Source organism: Sphaerodactylus townsendi, linkage group LG15 (assembly GCF_021028975.2).
Source record: "Sphaerodactylus townsendi isolate TG3544 linkage group LG15, MPM_Stown_v2.3, whole genome shotgun sequence".
NCBI lineage: Eukaryota > Metazoa > Chordata > Lepidosauria > Squamata > Sphaerodactylidae > Sphaerodactylus > Sphaerodactylus townsendi.
The window spans coordinates 9451623-9461880 of NC_059439.1; the positions used below are offsets into that span (position 1 = coordinate 9451623).

At 45.6% G+C, this 10258-nt stretch overlaps 1 protein-coding gene across 1 annotated transcript; it reads right to left on the reverse strand.

Annotated features, from left to right (window-relative positions):
- Nucleotides 1-301: 301 nt before the first annotated feature.
- LOC125445273 (keratin, type I cytoskeletal 19-like) lies at nt 302-9106 on the reverse strand. The gene is made up of 8 exons (XM_048518246.1): nt 8545-9106; nt 6903-6985; nt 5919-6075; nt 5608-5769; nt 4467-4592; nt 2618-2844; nt 1769-1881; nt 302-545 (listed from the first exon to the last, which is right to left on the reverse strand). The coding sequence occupies exons 1-8, from the start codon at nt 9043-9045 to the stop codon at nt 532-534; spliced, it is 1383 nt and encodes a 460-aa protein (XP_048374203.1). The 5' UTR covers nt 9046-9106; the 3' UTR covers nt 302-531.
- Between the last annotated feature and the right edge of the window lie 1152 nt (nt 9107-10258).

Sequence of the window (10258 nt, forward strand, 5' to 3'; positions counted from 1 at the left end):
ACTTCCCTCCTCCAAAGCATCCATTTTCTCCAGAGGAACTGATATCTGTAGTCTGGAGGCGAGCAGTAATTCTAGGGGATCCCCAGGTCGTACCTTGAGGCTGGAATCCCTACTAGCAATGAAATCCCAACCAGAGCTGAGCCTTCAAAGCCCACTGACTTTAAGTCTGTAACTCTCTTTAAGATTGCCCTGTAAATAATCTATGAGTGCACAGCTTTGGTCTTTTTAGTAAACAGGACCAAGATTATTCCCCAGTATCAGACAATATGATATGGTTTTAATAACACACACACACACTTTCTTTGTTTGCATCAGTCAGAAAAATAGTTTTATTAAAGACCCACATTCAGTAGAATGCCCAAGACCAGCTGTTTAAAATTTTTTAAACTAACACTCAGAACAATGGTAGGAACCACCACGTTTTCAAGAAGAAGAGAGTAATACAGTGAGCTTAAAGGTAGCCCATTCATGGATACTTGGTTTTCATGGCAGGTTACAGACCGCTCGTTCCACAGGTGCAGCTTTGGAAATCTATCTGACGTACGCTGATGGAAGAAAAACAGGGAACAAAAAATTACCTCTGGGGAAGGAAATAATATTGCATGCTCACAGACCTCTTCACAAAGGGGATGCCAAGAAAGTGGCCTGCAGGAAAACTTGGGGGCAAATGAGGTGGACTTCTAACTGTGGAGCCAAGATAGCAATCAGATGGGTGATTTCAAAAATCAAACTACAGAATTTGATTCCTAACAACTCTGTAACTTTAGAAACATTTTATGGCTGTATCTTAAGGCATTAAGAGAGTGAAGGATGGAGGGAGTCAAGGCCAGGTGTTTGAAGAATTCACACAAAGGATGGGTATTACGAAGACATATATTCAGTTGAATTAATGGAATCAGATCAGATACAAAGGTCAGAGTGAGTAACTGGGGTTGGAATCGTTGGATACTGGTCAAGGGTCAGGTCTTGCAAGAGGGCTTGGCAGGAAATGCTAAACCAAACCAACCATTCCCATTGGGAAGACAATAGAGGAAGAAGAAGTGGAAGAATTTTGATTCATATCCCACCTTTCGCTCCTGTAAGAAGATTCATGGTGGCTTGCAAACTCCTTTCCCCACAAGTGACATCTTGTGAGGCAGGTGGGGATGAGCGAGTTCTGAAGAACTATGACTAAGCCAAGGTCACCCAGCAGGCTTCACATGGAGGAGCGGGGAAACAAATCCAGTTCACCAGATAAGAGTCCACCGCTCAGGTGGAGGAGTCGGGAATCAAACCCGGTTCTCCAGATTAAAGTTCACTGCTCTTAACCATTACACCATGCCGACTCTCCTTGGGATTCAAAGGGATGTCTGACAATAACACCTTCCAGCTGATTTCAGGAGGGGGAGGGAAAACTATGCTGGGGGAGAGGGCTGCCACAATGGAGGGCCAAAGAAACCTGCAGCCAAACATGTATAAAACATGTATGTATGAAAACATGTCTAAAACATGTAGGTATTTTAAAAACCCAGTTGGGGGTCTGCACGAATGGGTCGAGAATTTCCAGGGTAGAGGAAGCCTTCTGCTTCACTTGATGTTGCAAACATTCCTTCTATTGTGTTAGGAAATTAGGTCATCCTTATCTCATCCCTACCCCATTTCATGGTCACATGCTCAGACGAAATCTGAAGAACCACTTTGGCTTTTCATCATTGAAGACAAAGGATATTTTTAAGAGAGGGCAGGTCATACTCATGTTTGCCCTGGCGCACCAAATTTTCTTTTTTACCTTTGATATCAGTCACCAGCGGCTGGGCACGGTTAGGAGAGGTGGCGTAATTGCGGGGGCTTCTCGGACTCCCACTTCCTTGTCTGGAAAGTCCTGTTTTGTTACTGAGGCTCCTGTTAGAGAGGGGGTCAAAGGGAGCACTGAGTGAGGTCTAAAGAAGCAAGGACAACGCACAGGGTTGTAAGTCAAACTGCTTTTTAAAGTCATAAGCCTAGAGGAGGGATGAAATGTTGGCATGCCTCTAGTGACTTCCCACCCCATCTATGTCTGGCCTCCAAATAGGACATTAATCAATAGCATTTTCATATATCTCTTTGTTCTAGAATTTGGATTCCAGTGCTTGATTCCTAAATTTCAAGTTCCATTTTATGGATAGGCAAGGAGAATCCCCATATATGAGTAACAAAAAATATCTGAAACACAAATGCTCAGAGTTGGATGTATTGAGGAAGACTTTCATGGCCTGCATCTGTGGCTGGCATCTTCAGAGGTGTATCGCAGAGGGAAGTCTGTTGCACAGTGAGTAACAGACTTCCCTCTGTGATACAGGACACAGTGTGTAATGGACTTCCCTCTGTGATACACCTCTGAAGATGCCAGCCACAGATGCAGACGAAATGTTAGGAACAAGATCCACCAGACCACGGCCACACAGCCCAGAAAACTCAAAACAACCAGTTCAATGTTGGATTTTTAGAAACTTTGGGACTTACACTGCTTATATTTTAAATATGTACCAGATACTGAATGTATACCTAGTAAAAGTTTAGGCAAAGTGACTCAGGTTCTCAGCCAATCTGCGAAATTTCTAGAAGGTGGGAAGTTTGGGGTGCTTCCCTAATGACCTACACAATGTCGTCTTGCCCTCCTTGTAGCAGGCTGCGGTACGTCTGGATCTCCTGTTCCAGGCGACACTTGACGTCCAGAAGTTCTCGATATTCTCGGTTCTGGGACTCCATTTCTGCCCTCAGCTCTGCCAGCTGCTGCTCCACACACGAGATCTGGTTCTGTATTTCAGCCAAGTGGTTGTTGTAGCGACATTCGGTCTCAGCCAAAGAACCTTGCAGTGAGTCTCTCTGAAGAATTCAGGGAATGCAAAAGGGAAAACATGAGGAGCTGGAACAAGGCTGAACACTTACCACACAGGGAGTTTTTTTTAAAAGGAGTTCTGTGACATTAGCACCATGAAGAGGTCCAGCTTTGCTCTGTGCTCTCTTACTGATCAGGGGATCATCAAAATATCAGTACAGTGCCTAAGTCTGGGGTCTGCAACGTCATGCCCATGGGCACCATGGCCTGCATTGACCTGGCACCTGCCAAGTGTTTTCAGTAAGTGAGTGGGGTCAAGTATTGTTGTTGCCTTACAAGGCTTCTGATTGGCCAGTGGAGTTCTCATAGGAAGAAGAAGGGTTTGGATTTATAAGCTGCCTTTCTCTCATGTAAGAAAGCTCAAGGCAGCTTACAAACCCCTTTCCTTTCCTTTCCTCTCCCTACAACAAACACCTTGTGAGGTAGGTGGGGATGAGAGAGTTCTGCGAGAACTGTGACTAGCCTATCACCCAGCAGGCTTCATGTGAAGGAGCAGGGAAACTATCAGGGGGATTGTATCTAGGTGATTGACATGCATTCCTAACTTGATGTAACTGCTTGCTACTACAATTCAATGCTGCTACAAGACATATGTAACCAGCCTGCTATATGTTACCCCTGCCATCTGAAGCATTCTTTCCTTGATCTTTACTTCATGGCTTCACACACTTTGTAGATAACAAGGCTTCCCCTGACACCCTGGTCCCAAGAGAAACAGTGTTGTTTCTGTTATCTCTTGGGGACAGAAAGCCAGGTGGCTTTCTATCACTATCTGTCACCAACCTTGGGGCGCCTCACCTCTGTAGACTATATTTCACTGTTCTTGGGAAAATGGGAGGGGGACTAACAACAGGGATAAAGGGGATGGCAAATGCCAGGTTTGTCAGAACTTTGGTGCCCTGACGCTTATCAATAAACACTCCTGATCAACAATACAGAGTCTCTTTGAGGTTTGAGACCTAACAGAGACCTAACAAAACTTAAGGTTTGAGACCTAACAGAAACAAATCCAACTCACCAGGTAAGAGTCCGCTGGTCATTTGGAGTAGTGGGGAATCAAACCCAGTTCTCCAGATTAGAGTCCACTGTTCTTAACCACTAAACCACGCTGGTTCTCATGTTTCAATTTGTATAGGCTACACAGATTTAAATAATGCAACTTTGGCAGCAGCTGCCACCACAATGTTAGTTTTCTTTTCCCACCCACTCCTTTTTCTCTGTGTATTAGTTTTTAAATTACCACTCTTTCCTCCTGCACTTGGACTTCCTGGTGTGTGGCTCAACGTTCTGTGGCAGTCAGTTTGTGGTTCTACCCACTACCCTGTCTCAGAATTCCAAAATTGCCCACAGGCTCAAAAAGGTTGACCAAGGTGTGCAGACAATGGAGGTTTGCTCCTGTTTGTATGGTTTTTCCTGGGCACATTGAATACCTGTAAAGTTACATCTAATTGCATCCAACAGAGCTCCATAGTCTTAGAGAAACCACCAAGAATGGCTGCCTGTGTCCTTGGTACCTGAGCAGCAATGTTGTGGCTCAGTAATGGGAAAAAAAAGATAGGAAGGAAGGATTCACAGGGCCCAGGTTGTATGACGGCAGATGTGTGCTTACCAGGCTAAGCTGAGCCTGCAGATCTATTTCCAAGGTCTGTAGCTGGCGTTTCAGGTCAATCACTTGGTTGTTGCAATCTTCAACTTCTTTGCTGCTATTGGTGACCTCCCGATTCACCTCCTCCATCTGTAAAAAATCAACAAATGCAAAATTAGAATTTCCTTCCCCCAAACAAGTCATCTGGGAATTGTTGGGCTGATCCTATGATTACTTTGAGCCATGCAAGAGGATATAACAAGGGGGGGGGGGGCAGGAAGGTGGCTTTAAAACAGGATCTCTCAGTAGCTCACCAGCTGTTTTCTTTAGCCCAGGGGTCTTCAAACTATGTTCATGGACTACAACTCCCATCAGCCCATGACAGCATGGCCAAGTGGCAGGGCTGGTGGGAATTGTAGTCCATGAACATCTGGAGGACCATAGTTTGAAGACCCCTGCACTAGCCCATGTCCTTGGTCAGCAGCAGGTTTTGTGTTGACACACTTTGAATGGGAAATGGTGGGCCAAATCAGTGGTTCGAAAGGAAATCACAAAAAGAAGAAAGGAGAGCATTACCTTCTTTCCTCCTCCACAGCTCCACAGTGCAGGGAGGAGTTAAATTACTCTCCCACAGAGGTACAGATTTTATTCAAAAGCAGCCTGTTGCTAAGTTCTATCATATCTACATCTGTGAATTAAATCTCTCCCCCCCACACACCCCTTCCTTTCAATAACTGACTGAATACCATAGACAACCAGCCCTGGATTAACCATTAGACACAATAAGCATGTGCTTATGGCACCAGGGGGAAAGGAGGCACCACAGAAAGTGAAGAAAGGAGACCATTTCCACAAAAAAGGTCCACTGTGGCTAAGAAAAAGGGGGGGGGTGAAAAAGGGGCACCACCACAAAACCCTGAAGTTAAACTAGGGTCCCACAATAAAGGCTTCTGCCACATACATGTCTCCATCTCATCCTAATGTCGCCACCCAGGGAATGCGAATTCTGGCACGTAAAGTTACTGGCTGTGAGCATATGCACACTTGATATCATAGCAACCACTGAGGGCAGCCAGTTTACTGGCAAATGGAAGGACAAGAGCACCAAGGTTGGACTGTGTTTATGGCATCAGTCAGACTTAACCCAGCCCTGCAGACAACCTACCTTATTTTCATACCACTGCTCAACTTCTCGGCGGTTGTTTTCAATCATGGTTTCATACTGGCTTCTCATATCTTCCAAAATCTTCTTCAGATCGGGACCTGGGCAAGAATTAACTTCCACACTGACATCTCTATTGGCTTGATTCTTAAAGTCCTTAATTTCCTGCAAAACAACGACAACCCCGATTGGGTTAAGCTGAGTGCAAGCTTTGTTTCAAATAAGCATGGATCTTTTCAATGTTTCTTCTGTTAAGAGTTGTGGGGTGGGACCCACCTTCTCTTTGCAAGGGTCTTGCTGGGGAAGGGGCTCACCTCCTCATGGTTCTTCTTGAGGCAACACAGCTCTTCCCGGAGGGATTCCAGTTGCATCTCCAGATCAGATCGGCAAAGGGTCAGTTGATCCAGGACTTGGCGTAAGCCATTGATGTCAGCTTCCACATTCTGGCTCAGAGCCAGCTCTGTCTCATACCTGCATCACAAGCAAGAAGAATAAAAATGTCCCCTGTCTGAGGGAGGCCACTGAGTGATGAAAGACTGCTGGAAGATTTCTCTTTGGATGAGGGTTGCCACCTCCAGAAGACTTTTAGGGTGGAGCCTGGGGAGGGCGGGGTTTGGGGAGGGACCTCAGTCAGGTATGGAGTGCACCTTCCAAAGCAGCCATTTTCTCCAGGGGAACTGATCTCTGTCAGCTGGAGATCAGTTGTAATCCCAGGAGATCTCCAACCACCTCCTAGACTAGAGATTGGTGGTCCTGCTTTGGATCAAAAGCCCTGAGAGTGCAACCAATCCCCTTTCCTTTCCCTTCCATATATCTACCTGGGGTCTAGAATAGCCAGCCTCCAGGTGATATCTGGAGGTCTCTCACAATTGCAATTAATCTCCAGGCAATCAAGACCAGTTCTCCTGGAGAAAAAGGTTTCTCTGGAGAGTGGACTTTATGGCATTAAACCATACTAAGGTCCCTCCCCTTTTCCAAACCCCGCCCTCCCCAGGTTTCACCCTCAAATTCTACAGATATTTCCTCAAAAATAGACTCACCTGTTCTGTTTCTGCCTATGGAATTGTTTAATCTTACTGTATATTTTATTTTAGTGTGTCTCTTTTATAAATATGGTTTTGTGTTATGTTGTCAAGACCTGTAGCTATAACACTTAATAAATACTTATTTATTTCCTCCGGGTATTTCCCAACCCAGGGCTAGCAACTCTACTAGAACCTGCCTTATTTATGAATAGGTAAGTGGAGAGCAAGAAAGTGAAAACAGAACTGGGTCTTGTGAAATTCGTAAGGACTCACTTCAGTCTGAAGTCATCCGCAGTCATCCGGTTATTATCAATATCCAGGACAAGCTTGCTGTTATCCACGGTGGCACAAATGATCTGTGGGGGAGAAATAATTGGGAAAAAAATAAACATTTCTGTCAGCTACTTCTTATTGTACCAAGTGTCTAACTTAAGTTCCAGATTTTCCCCAGTCACTTCTTTAATTTCTTTTCAGAGTCATCCCCAACCTATTACGGCTGGCAGAATTTCCCCTACTTTTGAGCTGCTGAGTGTGGCTCAGTAGGCCGGTGTGCACCCTGCTCATCTCAGCATCCTCTAGTCCAGAGGTGTCCAACTGTGGTGCTCAGATGTTTGTGGACTACAGTTCCCATCAGCCCCTGCTGGTACGGCCAATTGGCAATGCCAGCAGGGGCTGATGGGATTTGTAGTCCATGAACATCTGAAGCACCACAGTTGGACACCCCTGCTCTAGTCTTTACTTCTAGGTCAGAGCCGCCACCTTTCCCCAAATCCCGTCCTTGTTGCTGTTACTGTTACCATTACCACAACTCTCCCAGGCAGGGTCTCAGGAAGTCAATAACTCATTTCTGCTGCAGATAAACTGAATAATACTTTTAGAATAAATTCCTTTCTTTTTTCAACTACACAAGAATATTCTTCCTCTCCTCTGTCCCCAAAATTCACACTCAGGGGCAAATTTGCCATTTCTGGCCTATCATCACCAACCAACACCCACCACCACCACCAACGCAATCAACTGTCACAATCCAAACTGGAGTAAATGCACTGTGGAGAAACACCTGTGGAGTATAATTATGTTTTGCTAAGCAGAATAGTTCTCCAACTTTTCATACAATTCCCGAAAGTAATGAATAAATATGTGAACACTCCCTTCATTTTAGATTAGATTAGATCACACATATTATAGTTTTGTTTTGCTTTGCTTTTCAGGGCACCCCAGAAACTATCTTTGCTTCTTCACTAGCTCTGTAATTTCAAAGACCTGACTTAACTTTGTTCTTTGTGTTCAGAGAACCCAAAATAGAAAGTAAGCATTCCTCTCATCAGTCTGGGTCTTTTCAGGAGAAACACCCACAACCAGGAATAGGCATTCCCCACCCACCCATGTTTTTCTATAACACAATGACATTCCAAATAATGTTCAGGGTATCTGAAAAGAACCTTGCCCATGATATAAAATAAAATGTTCCTCTCTCTGATCATTAAAACAGAGCATCACGCCTTAATTTATGATGTAATCTTCAGCATTAGTCAGGCCATGCATTACAAAGGAAGAAGAAGAAGAAGAAGAAGAAGAAGAAGAAGAAGAAGAAGAAGAAGAAGAAGAAGAAGAAGAAGAAGAAGAAGAAGAAGAAGAAGAAGAAGAAGAAGAGTTGGATTTATATCCCCCTATCTCCTGTAAGGAGATTCAAAGGGGCTTATAATCTCCTTTCCCTTCCCCCCTCAGAACAAACACCCTGTGAGGTGGGTGGGGCTGAGGGAGCTCTAAAAAACTGTACCTAGCCCAAGGTGACCCAGCTGGCATGTGTTGGAGTTCACAAGCTAATCTAGTTCACCAGATAAGCCTCCGCAGCTTAAGTGGCAGAGCAGGGAATCAAACCCAGTTCTCCAGATTACAGGAAGAGTTTTCTTACCTGGTTTTTCAGATCTTCAATTTGCTGATAGTAACTGCTGTAGTCCTTTTGGTCATAGACGGGTCCTTGCTGCTCATACCATTCCCGTATTTTGCCCTCCAGCTCCATATTTTCCTCTTCCAGGCTTCGCACCTTGTCCAGGTAAGTGGCCAAGCGGTCATTGAGGTTTTGCATGGTCATCTTCTCATCACAAGCGATCAAAGGTGCCTCGTGGCAAACACCAAATCCACAACCTAGGCCGCCATAGCGGGCACTGCCCGCGCTGAACCCATAACCACCATCTATCATGCCCCTGCTGTCAATGCCACTTGTGCCACTCACCCCGCCAAAGCTTCTCCCAGAGAGGCTGCATCGAGCACTGCCTGCAGCCGGGGATGTGCCTCTGGCCGAGACGGCCGGGACCACCCTGACTCCAGCCTCTCTAGCCGTGCTGCTAGCATTGCTGCTTCTCCCTCTGCTGTATATTGTAGTATTGGTGCTCTGTTTGGTGTTAAAGCTCATCGTGAAAGTTGAAAGGAAGCCCAAAGCCCAAGAAAAAGCCAAAGATGCTCAGCTTGATAAACAAAAAACAAACTACAGATACTGGTGTGTTCTCAGGTCTTTATTTATACTGCACGGTGGGTGGGTGTCTCCATCTGACTTCCCTATGCTCTTCCGCAGGGCGAGCGCGCCTGCCTGTCTCTGCCAAGAAAAATTGTCCCCGAGGCAAAATTGCCTCCAGAAATCTCAGTCGAAGGCAGGAGGCATTTCATGGCGTCAGCACTTTTCCTCCAAACTACTGTCAGCGGCTGGCTTGCGTGAGTCGTCAGCTTGGTCCTTCACTGCAAAATTTACAGCAGAGCCGTCGCAAAATAACACTGCCCTAAACTATACAGAAGGAAAGAATAATTACAGCTTATTGCAACAAAGTATTCTTCCTCCATCATTAGTGTGATTTCATTTTGATTTCATATTGACTTTAATGAGCCTGGGATTTTTCTTTTCATGATGAAGACCAGAATACCTGCCGAGCTATGAATCACTTTAATTGTGAGAGAAGGAACTGGGTGATGCACTTAGGGCTCATTTTTTCACTCCCGGACAGCTTGATGCAACCAGAGGGTCAAGACCACACAGGGTGGGCAAGATAAAATATGTTGCTGGTTTTCAGTTAGAGAGTTCAGCCAGAAAACACCCCATGAAAAGGAGGTGGAAACAGGTTCACCTAGTCTTCCTACACCTAGTCCTCCCATGAAAGTTCTACATAAACAAGCTTTTCTTTGACACAAGGACAAGGGTTCTAGCTAGCTGGATCGATTGACAGACAGACAGACAGTCAGTCAGATAGATAGATAGATGTGTAAAGTGCTATCAAGTCACAGCAAAAATGGTGACTCCAGCAAAGTGTTTTCAAGGCAAGAGAGAAGCTGAGGTGGTTTGCCATTGTATCAGCTTTCCATGTGAATTCCTCAAACACCTGTCCTTTACTCCCTCCATCCTTCACCCTCCTATTGCCTTATTTATGCTGTGCGAAATCCACCTCCCTTTGTCTGGAGGGAAGGTAGCATGGGGCCTTTCCCCACTTACCTTAAGCCCCGCGCTACTCTCCTCAAGTAGCGCGGGGTCCCGGGGCACTCCCCATGACAGGGGCGGCGACAGTGCAGCCGCCCCGAAGCTGCTGCTGTCATGCCCCCTCAGCGCGCGGCATCTCTGGCGCTCTTGTAAACGGCGTCTT